This window comes from Phoenix dactylifera, chromosome 5 (assembly GCF_051530095.1).
Source record: "Phoenix dactylifera cultivar Ajwa chromosome 5, Ajwa_hap1_PhDact_Kaust_v1.1, whole genome shotgun sequence".
NCBI classification, from domain to species: Eukaryota; Viridiplantae; Streptophyta; class Magnoliopsida; order Arecales; family Arecaceae; genus Phoenix; species Phoenix dactylifera.
Window position 1 is genome coordinate 24,364,804 of NC_143194.1, and position 15,526 is coordinate 24,380,329.

The 15,526-nt window shown below is 37.9% G+C and overlaps 1 protein-coding gene across 4 annotated transcripts; it reads right to left on the reverse strand.

The window, feature by feature from the left end:
• Positions 1 to 688: 688 nt before the first annotated feature.
• Positions 689 to 10,066, reverse strand: LOC103716023 (uncharacterized). 4 transcript variants are annotated; one of them, XM_088721946.1, is made up of 12 exons: positions 9,906 to 10,066; positions 9,725 to 9,829; positions 9,561 to 9,620; positions 9,271 to 9,444; positions 9,080 to 9,190; positions 5,059 to 5,130; positions 2,426 to 2,509; positions 2,215 to 2,315; positions 1,774 to 1,858; positions 1,627 to 1,707; positions 940 to 1,342; positions 689 to 827 (listed from the first exon to the last, which is right to left on the reverse strand). In XM_088721946.1, the coding sequence occupies exons 1-11, from the start codon at positions 9,981 to 9,983 to the stop codon at positions 971 to 973; spliced, it is 1,323 nt and encodes a 440-aa protein (XP_088578072.1). In that variant the 5' UTR covers positions 9,984 to 10,066; the 3' UTR covers positions 689 to 827; positions 940 to 970. The 4 variants fall into 4 exon arrangements, with proteins under 4 accessions (XP_088578072.1, XP_008802084.1, XP_088578071.1 ...); XM_008803862.5 differs by lacking the exon at positions 1,627 to 1,707; XM_088721945.1 differs by having other exon boundaries at positions 689 to 1,342.
• Between the last annotated feature and the right edge of the window lie 5,460 nt (positions 10,067 to 15,526).

Genomic DNA, 15,526 nt, shown 5'->3' on the forward strand with positions numbered 1-15,526 from the left:
CTCGATAGATTTCCTGCATCATGGACCACATTGTGCTGCGGAAGCAATGAGCAAGAATTAATTAACAAGACCAAGTATGGTTTAAAGACCAAACCACAAACATATAGACTGTTAGAAGTCGACAACGGGAGTCCAGTTAATTTTGTTGAACCAAGGATAATAGGCTTCCAAGTATGGTTTAAAGACCAAACCACAAATATCTAGACTGTTAGAAGCGGACACCGGGAGTCCTGTTAACTTTGTTGAACCAAGGATAGTAGGTTTACAAGTTCAATACAATCCTTTATGAACGACCGAGTGGGAGGAAAACTTGCCAAAATTAAAATTTTCAGGTAAACTATGGCTCTTGGCTACAATCCGCTATTCCACTGTATGAAACGGCATCACAGAGTCTCAGATTCAGTCCTCAAACCCTGTCCACTGCTGATATCGATAGAACACAGCACATTTCCACCAATTCTAGGGTTTCAAGGGTGCGAGCCCACTAAAATTCCCCTGAAGAAATGGCTTAGATGCAGATGATAAGAATGGTTGTAGCTGTAATCGCGAGAATAAACACAGTTGCAGAACAATACTCGCCTGAACGTACGTGCATCAGGGTTCTGAAGCCTCCAGGCAGACTAATGCTGGTGTTATAGAAATTCAAAACCCAAAATGGAGGCGGCATATCCAACCTCAAGACGATGAGTCAATACAATGCTAACTCAAATATAATATTTGCCGAAATATAAAATAACTACAATGTGAGACCTAGTCCCAAAACAAGATCCTCTCTTGAGAGATCAAGAGCGGCAGGGGTCTGATGTCTCTCAAGGCAAGACTTCATGCTGATAATATGGAAAACTCAGGAGCCAAAAAAGAAGAGACAAATACAACCTCAGAGCTATTGAGTATACAAAAACAAATTAAAAATATAAATTTTACTGAAATACATAATACCTTGATTGTGAGACCTAGTTGCTACACCCTACTACTGCATCTCGACAGGGCTTGGACTGCCATTACCAGTTTCAGACAGCTTGGCTGCATCACCATCAATCCTCTCATGAACTTCAAGGACTTCATCCATTAGCTCATCTTCAGCAGCTATATCCTCCACATCCTCTTCATCGTCATTGCTACCTGGAATCCTCCGTGTCTTGGGGCCATGCTCCAGCTTGTGTGTCTCTAGCTCCTTGTCCATCGTCTCCTGTAGATTCACCAGATTGTTTGCTCTCCTTGCATTCCGAGCATTCTGCCACCTTTCCAACTCCTTTTCAACATTTGAAATATGCTGCTCCTCAATTTGCTTTTGGTATTCTGACAACTCAGCTCTTCGTGCTGATTTCCATTCAAGAAAAACCTGTAGATTACATGCATTAAGGCTTAATATGTTCTTTAACGGTGAGACTTGCTGATCCCAAAGACTACTTGACCTCCAATGCATAACAAGATTTACCGCCAAGACATTTTCTTTCTAACCACCATGAGATGGTCTAATCATTAGGTTCACGCCTTCAAGTCTAGGACAGGAAAAAGAAAACAAAAGTGCATAGAAAAAGGAGGTATTCCTATTTTTGCAATATTTGTATATGCACTGGATTTGATGGGAAAGAACAAATCAAAGACTCATCATTGATGCAATACATTTTGAGCAGCAGAGGGTACCCCAACAGACTTCGCATAAGAGAATAAAAAGGGGAACACCTTCTTCGAATTATCATTACCCTGCAAGTATTGCATATGAACCAATTCATATCACACAAAAAGAAATAGCGAGCATTAACATCATACCTGTTCTTTGCGTTGCTCGACAATAGCAGTATCCTCGACTAATGGTTTGGCTGGCATATAATATATTGGGGGTTCTGCCTTAGTCCTAACAAAGACAGCAAAAACAAATTATAACAGAGTCAATATCCACAAAGCAATTTAAATATGGTGCAAAAGATGCATTAGGAAAGCTTCTGGTCGCATCGAAGGTTTAACACTACTCATACAATCAGAAACTTATCTGTTTCAACTAAATTGTCAATATGGACACTTTTGGGCCAAAATAAAAATAACCTGCAGTACATAAGAAAATTCATAAAGTAATTCCAAAGGCATTAACTTTAAGGCAGTAATAGAAAAGATTAAAAATTAACATGAAGCGATAAATGATGAAAAAGAAAAACACAACTGAAGAAAAAAAAGGGCGAAACCTGTAAATGACTTCTACAACTTCATTTGTACCTTAAAAAATTGGACAGCTTCTTATGATGCTCAGCCCAGAGAAGAAACAGCAGGTCTAACTTCTTTTGCTCTGCCTTGGCAGCCACACGAGCTCTAAGCGTCTGAATAGGAAAACATCATGACTGAATAAATCAATCACAGATAGGCAGGCAACTTCCAAAATACTTGCTACATCTGAGTGAACAAGCAATCAGGACGTAAGAGGAATCACCAGGTCACGCCTGCGCTTCTCTGCAATTTGTTCTCGTTCTTGTTGCCTTAACCTTTCGCTTTCCTCACGTGCCTTTTGTTCAGCCTATATGCAGTGAATTATAAAATATAAATCAATAAAGCTAGTAGCCTCATAAAAGATTCTATTTATAAGCAAAATGTTCTAACTTACACTGCATAGATATATATAAATATGTCAGCTTAGATATCCTATTTCATGCTTTCAAGCTTCACAATGTTGGCGTTTAGCAACTCCAACAAAAACAACATTAAGATGACCTTAAAAGAATTTCATCAGAGGTGCACCATGAAACTCCCATCATCCAATCAAGATAACAGACAGAACAATGCAGAGATAGCATACAACTTGAAAAATCCCATAATTCTTCCCATGCTCAAATGAAATTTGTATCCATAAAAGAGCCCCTCACCAAGGTATGTGTTCATTGTTAAACAAGCTTTCAAGTTTGTCTTCAAACTTCATATCAAAGCATTTCAGTTTCAGCAAGAACTAATCCAATATAAAGGCAGGTTTTGGAGTTTAGCCAAACTTATGAGGTAAAATTAAATGCATATTTATGCTAATTTTTTCCTATTCAATTTCAGTTTTTCCTAGATGACACTTAAACGATATAAGTTCTAAGAAGAGTGCAGGTATTGCAATGCTGGTAAAATAAAGAGAAGAAAGTAATAATATTTTAAAGAAGTTTCGCTATCCTAGATTTGAAATCTCGTAGGCATTTGGATTATAATATGCTAGATTACCATCAAATAGTATAGTTATAAATTACACTCTAAACTTGATTTCTTTAAAACACTAAAAAATTCAATTGTTTTAATGCAAAAAGGGTCCAAAAACAATATAAAAATACACTTCACAAGCTGCCATATTTGTTTTCTTTAATTGTTTGTATCTATATTTTTTGGCATCCCCTGATTACAAATATTTTTTTATTAATATTTACAATCTTCAACTGCAAAGGTTGAAACTGGAGTATAAACCAGAAGTGATTGGGTCCGGCGAAAACTGAAAGTAAAATAAATGAGCTTTTGGACCTTGATTGCTAAATTAGCCTCATATGGTTTTACTAATGGGGACTTACCAATTTGTATGTTGTATTATTGCTATTATAAAAGATACATATAGAAATGAGGCTTTCATGTCTATGTCCAACAAAACAATTTGCACAGGATCATGACTTAAATTCATTGTTTGAAGTTTTTAGCATATCATTCTAGGATTATTTGATGCGTCCATACAGGGACCTCTCACATAGAATATATTCTCTCTTTGTTTTTGTGCATTGCTTATGCCTCATGTGGTTTGGTCATAGGGATTTGCTGAGTTGTAAGCCATCATTATTGTTCTAAAAGACATGCATATAAGGTTTTCATGCCTGTTTCCTGCCAAATAATTTGCACAGGTTATAATTTATAACTTCTCGAGAAATGCATTTCACCACTTGAATATCATGCTGAGTTTATTTAAGCCTCTGAGGCTGCATTTGGAAAAAGGATACCTAAGCAGGGGGTACTTAACCTTAGCTCTAGGTATCCTGACATATCCACTTATTCCTGCGTTAGTAATATCCCTTGTTTGGTTGAAGTTTGAGGGTTAGTAGGATAAGTTGTAGAAGAATATGAAAAGGTAGGAAAGAGAAAGGAGATTTTGTAGGTTAAAGTTATCTGACACCTCTGGATGGAAGGAGACAAGGATAACCAGACGAAACCAGACCTTATTCGGCGGCGTTAGTGGATAACCTGCAGTTAGCCTAAACTTATCCTGCATCCAAACTGGAGCTTAACTTAAAAAAACAGAGAATACCTATCCCATTAGTGTAGAATATAACATAACTACTACTTACAATTATAATGAACTTGCTAATTTTTCCATGCACTGTTATTAATAACAGTGAAACGGACCTTAAACAGCTAAAAATATTCTACGAATCATGCTAGCAAAATAGCACATGTGCTCTACATAAAGGTTGATTGAAGGAAGCACGATAACTATAACAATGATAATATATTTGATGGAGAAAACATTGCAAAATCAAGAAGAAATTACAAAAAGGGGAATCATATTGGCTCTCCAACCACCAACTGTTAAAACAGAAAGGGTTTAGAAATAACAATGGTCTAGTAAATTGGGCATGTGCAACAGCATTTGGAGAAAAGTAATGTGATATAAGTCATATAACAAATCTTTACCTTGCCATTTTAATATACATTCTGCTTAATAAAATATGTTAGTCATATCATGAAAGCAGAAGCATAATTTTGAGATTAAAGCCTAAAAAAAACAACCAGAGAGTTTTTGTGGACACCATTTTTCCAGTTTCTATCTATTCTTGTATCTGTGACATAAAAAAGAAAAACTGTCTTATTTTAGTGCGCATCCTATACTCAGTAGTATTTCCCACAGATTATTAATTTCCTCTTAAGGAAGTAGTGGAACTTTACCCATTCCTCTTTTGACATTATCATCTACAGTCACAAAATAGCAAATGCACTTAAAAACAATTTCTTATGGTTTCCATTTGAAACTAAGATTTCAGTAACCAGAAACATCCATAAGAAGGAACAGAACTGAAACAGATGATCTCCAACTGATAGAGGTCAGAAGTTACTAACCCTTCGTAAGGAATCTGACCTACGCATGTATGCCTCTGTTGCTGATAGTTGCTTGTCCTCTTCACGAAATTTCTGGATGAGAAAGACATTAGAAGTGAATTAACTAAAATCTAAAGCTGCTGAAATTGTATATGCAAGAAATTCAAAAAAATACTGCAAGAAGTCTTCTCCAAAAATGACAAATACTTGTAAACTATATACAGCAGCTTTTTTTAAAAAAAAGTAGTGTGTAATAAAAAAATAGTTTAGGTGCTGCATGAAAATACTTTCAGATAACATATCTGAATCCCTTGTACCAAGCTGGGATAGCAGTTTTTCCAAAGAAAAGGATTTTAGCCAAAAACCATAAGCAGTTGACTCACTGGATGGCCAGCTCAACAAATATCTGTACAGATGCAAGCCAGCCCAAACCTGAACCCACCAACCATTTAAAACTCCTAGCACAACGGAGGGCCAATGTTTCCATGTCATATCATTAACAAGTTATCACATAGTTTATTAAACTGAGTGAAGGGCGACACCATGAGGTGGTTGGAGCCAATAATTGCACGCTGGCTATTTATGGGAGATGGGAAAGGGTGGATTCCTCCGCTTCTTTCATCAACTTCAATGAGCATTATGTGCAAACGGACAGCACATTGCACATGGGAATGCAGCAATGATGTCATTTGCTTCTGATGAAGCAGGATCAGCTATTTTGGTCAATTATAAAGCCAACAACCAAGCAAGTACATATCTCAGATTGCACCAGACTTGGGGAAGGAGACTGATACCAAGTACATGACTTTGCCTTGTGAATTAAGTGATTCACCTTCCAGAATTATAGGATCATCTCCAGTTCTTTTATTTATAAAATATAAGTAATATGATCTACATCTATTGCTTATTCCCACCTAGTTAACATCTCTTGCAAATCCTACCGTTGTCATCACCAAATTTTCAATGAACTAGACACTTATAGGTGTTCTTGCCACTAATTCACACTGAAGTTTATTTTCAACCATCAGGTTAAAAAAATTACATTTATATATCTTTTATAAGAGGAAGATGTAGCAGAAGCTTTGCTTCTATCAAAAAATTAGAAGAGAAAATTGTGAGGTTGCTAAGAGTTTCACAGCAAGCAGCAGTTTTACAGTAATTTAATGTTATTTACAAAGTACGAAATCACCTTGAATTTTCTAGTCGCGACATCAGATTAAATATTTTCTATGTACACATTGCAAACATGTTAATTTAAAATTTTTGCATCATAATATTGTGGGGCTTTTATCACTAAAATCTTTTTATACTCAAACAACTAGTACATTTATTTTCCAATGAAATCTAAGCCATATACAGTCCGTTAAGTAAACATTCGTACAGAAACTGAGTGGCAAAAACTATACCACTTCAATAATATTAATCTCACAATCAGGTTTCTTTAAGCTTTCTAACTTTGTTGGATGTAACACACACACACACACACACATACCATGAAACAATCAATCCAGACACATCAGAACATGCATTATTTTGTTTTTACCTAATTTCATGTACATCTGATTTGTTGTTTTTACCTTTTCAGCATATCATGAATACCTGACACTGACCTTGCACTCAACTACTTACAACTTTCCCTCAATCTCTTTTAGATACAATCTTATTTAATTAAAATGAACAGAACCTCTTAATTTTGTTAAAAAAGCCTTCATGCCTGGATGAATTCTAGCTAATCTTGTCCTCAATTTCCTCAATCCACCCCACCCCTATGGGAAGCAATTTGCAGTGCATAGATGTTAAAAAAAATACATATATATTAACTTGACAATAATTTCATGCATTTTGTGCCTTGCTCAAGCTTCTCAATGAGAGCAGATGTAGAGAACAGGTGTTTGCTTGGTTTAGAGTTTTGCTCAAGGAGAATCAAGGAGAGAGAGATTCCTGATCAAAAAGAAAAGTGAATCTTGAAAATTCAAAACAATTCTACCAACAAGCATGGATGCTGACCATGCAAAAGGAAAAAAGAAAGGATAAATAAAAGATTATTTTATTCTCGAAAAAGCCAATATTTATTCCTTACCTATAGTCATATGGTTAACTTAGTCTATCCAAGTCTGTTGGACCCTCAAACTCCAAACTTAGTTAAAAAAATGGAGGTCTACCATGTTTCCTAGGGAAACAAGTGAATAGCATTATATTTTTGATTCGGTGCTGCAAAACCAAAAAATAATGGGCCTTAAAAATGATCCATATTCCAAGATTAGCTAAATCTAGTCTTTCCATTAAGAGAATAGATCTCTAATATTTATTTGGATCTCACCAATTGCATCAACAAGTCTGTCACCCATCACTTAGAAATAGGATAAGAACAAAAAAATAATATGGCCCTAGGCAGCGGCCATCTTAGGACCCTCCATATGGAGGTGAGAGATTGAAAACTTCTTCCTCTTCTTTTCTCTTTAGTTCCTTATCATGTCGTTTATCCTCAGTTTTCCCTTTCTCTTACCCAAACTTTCCTTGTATCTCCCACCCTCACTCAGGGTCTCATTTTTTCATTGTACACCATCAAATCACCTTTTCCTACTCGATATCTCTATCCCTCTTTTTATCCTAAAGTTTGGTTTTGCACCCGTTTTACCAAATTTATTCTCTTAAAGTGGAAGGCCCAAGATATAATACAAAATCTTTTTGCAAAAGAACCAATCATACCAACCAGTTGTTACTTCTACAGCAGAAACATTTTTACTATATGTAAAGAGAACTCTTGAATCACCATTGATCATTCAATGGTCTATAAATAAAGAAAGAAAATTTCCCCTCAGAGAGGGTCCAGAGTCTGAAAGGTATGCATCTTTATCTAAGCCTATTTAATTCCCTGAGTCCAAATACATGAATTTTGAAAGGAGAGAAGGAGACCCCAACTTGAATAGGAAATCTAACCAAGATTAATGCTATCTAAACCAGGATCTGTGCTTCATTAAATGAAAAAAGAAAAATGTCAGCCCCACACCTCACCCTAATAACCTCTATGATCCATGCACCGACACCATGTAACCTGTTTTCAGGTTGGATTGGCCGGATTACAGCCCTCTGAGATCTGATCTAGAAAAGATTTTTCTTTGTTCCTTTTTTTTGGCGGGCAGGGGGGGTACATGTAATTATTCTCAATATGCATGCTTCCAATCTCTTCCGTTCTTTCCCTCACTTGCATCACACATGCTGACTACTAGCAATAGAAGAAAAAAATGTGAATAAGAAAAATAATGGGAAAAACTCCCAGAAGAGTAGGACTCCCACTCCTGACCCCTAATTAGCCCTTGATTACGTCAATGACATTTAAATTAAGAGCGACCTCTAACACGTCCCCTACATAGCTTTAAGGTAAGAACTTGCTGGTGTAGCACCTTTGCTAGGAGAATATGAAACTTCGGGAAAAAGATGCGCAATTTGATCTCTATACTTAGACAACACAACCAGCTGGACAAACTGGTGACTTTCACAAAGTTAACATACATTTCTAGGCAATGTTCCGAGCAAAAAATGCTTCAGCATAATCTTGATCTTATATTTTCAACACAAACAATGACTGCAGAAAATAAAGTTGAAAACACCTCCTGCCAAGAGGGACACTTCGGCCAAACCAGGTACATTATCGGATTCATAGCCAATCCAGCAACAGATATCCATCACACCAACAATATGATCTCCATTCTTCTAAGAGGCAGCCCCTGACCGATGGAATAAACCTCTCAAAAATGTGCTGACCATGATGCGCACTCGAAGAAAGCATTGGCAGTGATGTCAGAACTTTAATAAACTATTCATGCATTGCTACAGAATAAAATGCTGTCACAAAGAAGATAAATATGAATTAGCTAGCATTGGCACTAATTCTACTGCACTAACAACCTGCCTTGAATATACAAATTATTAAGCTACAAATGTTGGCACAATAATTAGAACATCAAAAGCATATCTTTGCAATGACAATAGAACATAAGAGAGAAACCCATAAAAAGGAACTCTTGATACAAAGCATTACCTCCAGTGTCCCCAACAGTTGCCCAAGCATTCTTTTGTTCCTCTTGACCAAGCTCGGGTCTTCATCTTTCGGCAGGTTCCTTGGAACCGGCTCTGTTGGAATATCAAAGTCCTGCAACAAAACCAAGACAACAATTATTAACATATAAATCCAACAGAAACCCAACGTACAAAACCCTAGCCAGCACTCACCATCCTCCGCGACCGATAATTCCCATCCATTCTGACCCCCCCGTTGCTCTGTGAGTTCGCAGCTCTTGGCTTACTGTTCTCCCCACCGGAGGGCTCCCCCAATTCCCCAGCTGGATCCTTCTCCCTCGCATCATTCGCACCGCTGTCTTCCTCCTTGTTTTCTCCACCATCCACCTTCATCACCCAACCCATCAAGAGAATAAATTATAACTTTTGAAGGTAAAATTTACTCCAAGAAAAGGATTGGAGAGAGAGAGAGAGACAAAAAACATCGAGTTGCCGCAAAATACCTTGACAACAGCTGAAAGGAGCCGCCTCTTGGGAGCGAGCTGGTCCTCAGATTCCACCGCCTAAAACCCATCAAGATTCCCAAAAAAAATAAAGAAACACATCAAAAAAATCAATAAAGATCACAGAAAGAAGAGCGATGGGAGGACAAGGATAGAGATCGTACGGGTCGAACAACACCACGCTGGCGGGGTCCTCCGGTGGGGCGGGGGCCGTTGGGAGCGAGGCCGGCCCGGCGGAGACCTCTCGGATCTCGTAGCCTCTCGGTGATCTGCGGCAAAACAGGAATCAGAGCTCGCGTAAAAACGAAGGAGACAGAGGGGGAGAGAAAAAATAAAGAGAGAAACCTCGCGCTGCTGGCGCTGGAGTTCTTGGATTTCTTTGCGGAGCTCTTCCGCCGTCTTCTCCACGGCGCCGCTAGCCATCACTCTCCTCCGATGGCTTCCTCCGGCGGGGGAATTAGAAACAGAGTGGGTTTTCTCTAGCCCTATTTTCAGCGAGAGGCTTGATGTATACTTGGAGTACTTAAGTAGGGGTAATCTGAGCCGTTCATTTGCACCCGAAATCTTTTTCATTGGGACTACGTGTCCTGGTCTCTGGACCAGGTGATCAGTGTCTCTGACGTCAGACTCCCTGGGGACTAATTACATAAACTTAATTATTAGGAAATGGACGGTCGGGATCACTTGGCATATTTCCCCAGTGCAATTTATTTCCAAGTACTTTGGCATTTTTTTAAAGAAAATTCCGTAATAACCCTTCGCCAATGTGGCGAGCCGCCAGATTTTGGCCTCCTGGGAAAACGGCAAGATGCCCTTTCTCCATTAATGCCTCTCGAATTGTGTGTGTGTGTGTGTGTGTGTGTCTCTCTCTCTCTCTCTCTCTCTCTCTCTCTCTCTCTCTCTCTCTATATATATATATATATATATATATATATATATATATATATATATATATATATATATATATATATATATATGTATGTATGTATGTATGTATGTATGTATGTATGTATGTATATATAATCCACATGGAAGGCGACCCTATTCGCCTCATGGTGTGCCAGGCTATAAAAGAAGTGCACTCTTCAAGCTGCTTTAAATATTGACCAAAAGTGGGTGTGAAGCTGTCACTCCGATCGAGCACTAGATCCAACTGATCATAATGGCCGAGTCATCCTAACTGCAATGCTATCGGCTCTCTGGATCTACCTAGCATAGATAATGATTGGCTAGGCTACTCTCAATTTTGTACCAGAAATCGAGATCAAAAATCGTAGATTTGCCTACTCCCAGCAGCGTCGATTCTAGACCTCGAATCACAAAGGCAGTCCCTTCTCTACTGCCTTCGTCAGACAAATTACCATCAAAGTTGATCTTAAAAAAACTTGAAGGTAGAAGCTCCCATATAAAAGTAACTAACTGGGTCACTGCAAGAGGAAAGTAGGAGTCCCGAGCTGTCGTCGTCACTCCAACAGAAATAGGATGAAAAATCTCAATCGCCTTAGTTATGAGTTATGGCTCTCTACAACATGAGCCTAGCCGACTGTCTAACGTCCTCAAAGATATAGGCATTCCAGGTTAGCCAGATGTGATAGACGATATAAGAAGCTCTAATGCCCCACCATCTAGACTGCACACTGCGCCTTGCAGAGACTTAAGAAAGATCACAGCTTGCGTAATTGACTGGAGGAAGTTTGTGGGCTGGCCAGTAAGTTTCCACATATGAAGGCGACCCCAAGACGAAGGGAAGATTGGTTGCAAAATAACATGCTAATTTCCTTCACGAAATGACATGGCAGCATCACTTTCAACATGCCAATCAGTGCGTAAGCTTCTTTGCAAGCCCTAGTAAGTGGGCATACTATTTTCCTTTCATGAACTTGGGTCTTGAAAGGGTCTAGCTAAGGAAGGAAAGCTTCTCTCTTGGTTTGCACCATGCAAACCTCTACCAAAAGAAAATTGCACTGAATTTATGTTGGCTCTTCGATTCAATGGAGGGGTTTTTTTTGTCTAATTTACCTTATATATAAGTAATTTTACCTACATTTGCTTGTCTAATTTTATTAAAAATGGAATGCTCAAAAAGGAATTTAATGCAAAAAAATCATAACGAATGCAAAAATTCAAGCAGAAAAGTAAAGTTATGAGCATAAAAAAATTTAAAAAATCAAAATAAATTCAAAAAATAATTTATTCATAATAAAGAACTTGGTGGAAAGACAATCCCAGGCCGTCTTCCAAATGAAAAGGTACAGATCATAGAGGCCCTTGCTTTTACCTTCAGACTGCAAGAGGATCTCTAGAGGAGATCAAGAGGACGAGAAGATTAGTCACAAAATAACATGCTAATTTCCTTCACGGAATGACATGGCAGCACCACTTTTAACATGCCAATTGGTACTTTAGTTTCATTGCAAGCCCTTGTAAGTGGGCATACTATTTTCGTTTCATGAACTTGGGTCCAAAATGGGTCTAGCTAAGGAAGGAAATATCGTCTCCTGAGGTGCACCATGCAAGTCTCTACCAAAACAAAATTTGCACTGAATTTATGCAGGCTCTTCGCATCAATGGAGGGTTTTTTTGGTCTAATTTACCTTTTATATTAGTAATTTTACCTACATATGCTTGACTAATTTCATTAAAAATGGAATGTTCAAAAAGAAAAAAATATAATGTGCATTATAAAAAATCATGCAAAAAAAAATTATAATGAATGTAGAAATTCATGCAGAAAAGTGAAGTTACGAGCATAAAAGAATTAAAAAAAATAAAAAAAATAATTCATTCATAATAAAGAAAAAAAATGTCATTCTGTAGTCATGAAAAAAATCAAAAATTTTGCTTCATTTTTTTTGGAACTTAACTTTAAAAAAATTAACTTATTTATATTTTTTATGTATAAAAAAAAATTATGAACTTGAGTTTAGTATCACGACAATCAAAAGCAGTAGGAGATCAAAAAAAAAATCAAAGCAGTAGGCGAGCAATGCACATCTATTATTTTATTTTATTTTTAAATTCTTATTATTTTTTATTAAATAAAATTATATTTCTATTTTATTATTATTCTGTGCGCATGGTGTGGGTATCATTCTTGTATATGCTTGTATGCTGATAATTGTGCAGGACAATGAATAAAGAAAGGATGCATCTCCATCATGACACAAATAGCTTAAGGAGCAACTCTTCCTAAATCACCCGATAAAAAACCCGGAGCTAATTTGGCATAATGTGACTCAAATCTTAGCATCCATGACAAACTTATTTGGATTGAAACCTCACAGTGAACCATGTATGGCATGCTCTTCTACGACTCCATTTATAAAGGAGATGAATAAGGGAGAGCGAGAAGGTTTCAAATCAATAAAAAATATTATCATGCAAAACTTCTTTTGCGACTAATCATAATATCCTTTATGCATTTGTGCTGTTTTATAGGTCAAAATGCATACATATTTGAGAAAACTCTACCCAAATTAATATGCAATTCATCATCAGTCTGCCAAAATCAACTGTCATAAAAACTCGACAGCGTGCTCATTCTGGATGACCTAGAAGAACTAAAAAGATTCTGGCAGGAGATTTTAATATTTATAGAGAAACAAGCAGCATTGATCCTTGAATGAATATGGTACAAGTTTTATGCTCCTTGATCGCTGAGAAAAGCATCTCAGCTTTTAATAAGACTATTATCAGGTCTTGATATTAGGTTTATCAGGTCTTCTATGAGGTAGGATGCGTTGGTTTATCAGGGTTGCATGAGGTCCATGACACCAGCAATTAGAACTCAGCTTAAATAATAAAAAAATTACTTAAATACCTTTTCAATTTAGGGTTAATTTTATTTAGTACTTCTTGAATTTAAAGAGTTTCAAAATGTTGTCTAAAGTTAGTTAAGTGATTTAATATGGTCGTGAATCCTATCCAGCATCCAACACCATTAAGAGGCCATTATAAAGAACAATTTTGCTCTTACTGTAATGGCTTATTTATCAAACAATGCATTATTTTCATCCTCCCTCACTCCCACCACCATCTTTTTTCTCCCCTCTAAATCCCATTGCATCCTCACCCCTCCCCTGCCAGTGTCCTAATCTCTCTTCGCCACCTAAGTCCCAAGACCTACCCACTTTCACCATCTCCTCCTCCTCCTCCTTTCTTAGTGACACTATCGTCCTTATCTCTTCTTTCCACCCTTCCTTTTATCCCTCCTTCCCATCTAAACCACTTCTTACAAAGATATTTCAGTACTAAAATCTCATATGACCATCACACGACGGAATCTTGTGAGTCTGAGTAAAATTGAACCGCTTGACTAATGACATTTTTGAAGTTTTTTAAATTCTAAAGGCGTCGGATGAAATTGGCTCTAAATTGAGAGGATTTTCAAGTAATTTTTTCTAAATAATAATAACACCGGTACCGCCCAGATGGCCCTACTATATGCCCAACCCAATATGTAGTAATCCTCGTTTAATATCGAGGAAAGCAAATTAGATGTGTAGAGTAGAATACACATGTAAATATTAATGAGTTTTGATCCACCCTTTTTTCTAAAGAGAGAGTGGCACATTCCCTGAGGTGAGAGGCTTCATGCTGAAAATAGGAGGAAAAAACAAAAGAACTAGAAAATGGATCGTCTTTTGGATGACGCAAGGCCTGATAACATTACTAGCGCTCGGCATATGACTATGTCGAAAGGAAGGGAGACACACACGTGGATGTGGAGATAAAAAAAAAGAGCAGAGCTGCCACCTCAGTGGAACGAGCCTTATTTTCAATCAAATAATTTCGAGTTCAAAACGCACGGACGTCGATTAAATTATGAAGACCGAATGCTTCCTGCTCGGACACGAGATTTGGAAGGGCTACTGGTCCGCTGGTAATCTCGATGGTGATAGATGTGACGTACTTACACGGAGGATTTGTGCCGGAGCTCGGAAAAGTATCCGAGCCGGGCCCACGGATGGAGAGGGTATGAGTAAAATCGGCCGGAGTGCCCAACACACGGTCATTTCTGCCCGCATCGAACATTCTCCTGGCGGAATGGAGCCCAGTAGGAGCTGCTACGCGGGGGTGGGCTCGTCCCTTCCTCCCCCCGTTCTCTTTTTCTTCTAAGCAAAAAAAAAAAAAAAAAAAAAAAAAAAGAGGCAGAGCTGCAAATGTCCCATATAGAGAAATTCATGATTTATACAATTGAGAATAGAGATACTCTTATTCAGAAAGATGGAGGGAGCGAGGAAAATCTTAGTCCCAATCATTAACTTCTAAGTTTTTTATTTTATTACCTAAACATTAAATTGTACTATATCCATGACTGGCTTGCGGACAAGTTCTCCTTCGTTGCGAGCTGACATGTTACTACCAACATCGTTCTACCAGAGAGAATTGTCCCTCCAATGGGCAGACATTTGGAATTCTGTGATAGTTTAGAGCATTGAAATTGTCGTTGGTGCACTGTATTGAGGTACATATGCAGATCGGATGATCAAAATATGAGAGAGATGGACATCCAATAGGCGAATATCCTCATGGTACCATCTCCACTAGATTCACTCGAGGTTCACTTTTCCATGCACTTTTGATGCTTTTTTAGCGTCTTCCCTCCGCACCCCAAAGCTAAGAAGGACACTCCACTAAATTAAAGGCAACATCCATGTTGTCAAGCACCGACCATCGGCTGGGTTCGGACCGGGTGAACGTCCGGCCTCCTGGGTTGTCGATGATGAAACTGGTACCCTGGCTGAATGATTCAAAACTCCATGCACTTTGTCTAGCCTCTTCGATGGGAGCACAACCACAGGATTTTAAGGTTTTTCCAATATGACCATCTTGATTGGAATCTCCATATCAAATAAAGGTGCTGGTGTTGGAGGGATCTAGTAACCATGGAGTTGATCACACACAACAGTCTTCCACTACAATAGTTCCGAAGATGCAAAGTACCTGCAAAGAAGTGTGGAGAT

What these genes read in the sequence shown, in the direction of transcription:
- LOC103716023 (XM_088721946.1), bottom strand. Translation starts at nt 9,983, where the DNA reads ATGGCTAGCGGCGCCGTGGAGAAGACGGCGGAAGAGCTCCGCAAAGAA. An exon ending in TCCAGCGCCAGCAGCGCGAG is followed by an intron (nt 9,830 to 9,905) that starts GTTTCTCTCTTT and finishes GTTTTGCCGCAG; the next exon opens with ATCACCGAGAGGCTACGAGA. An exon ending in GGTCAGATTCCTTACGAAGG is followed by an intron (nt 2,510 to 5,058) that starts GTTAGTAACTTC and finishes CACTGCATATAG; the next exon opens with GCTGAACAAAAGGCACGTGA.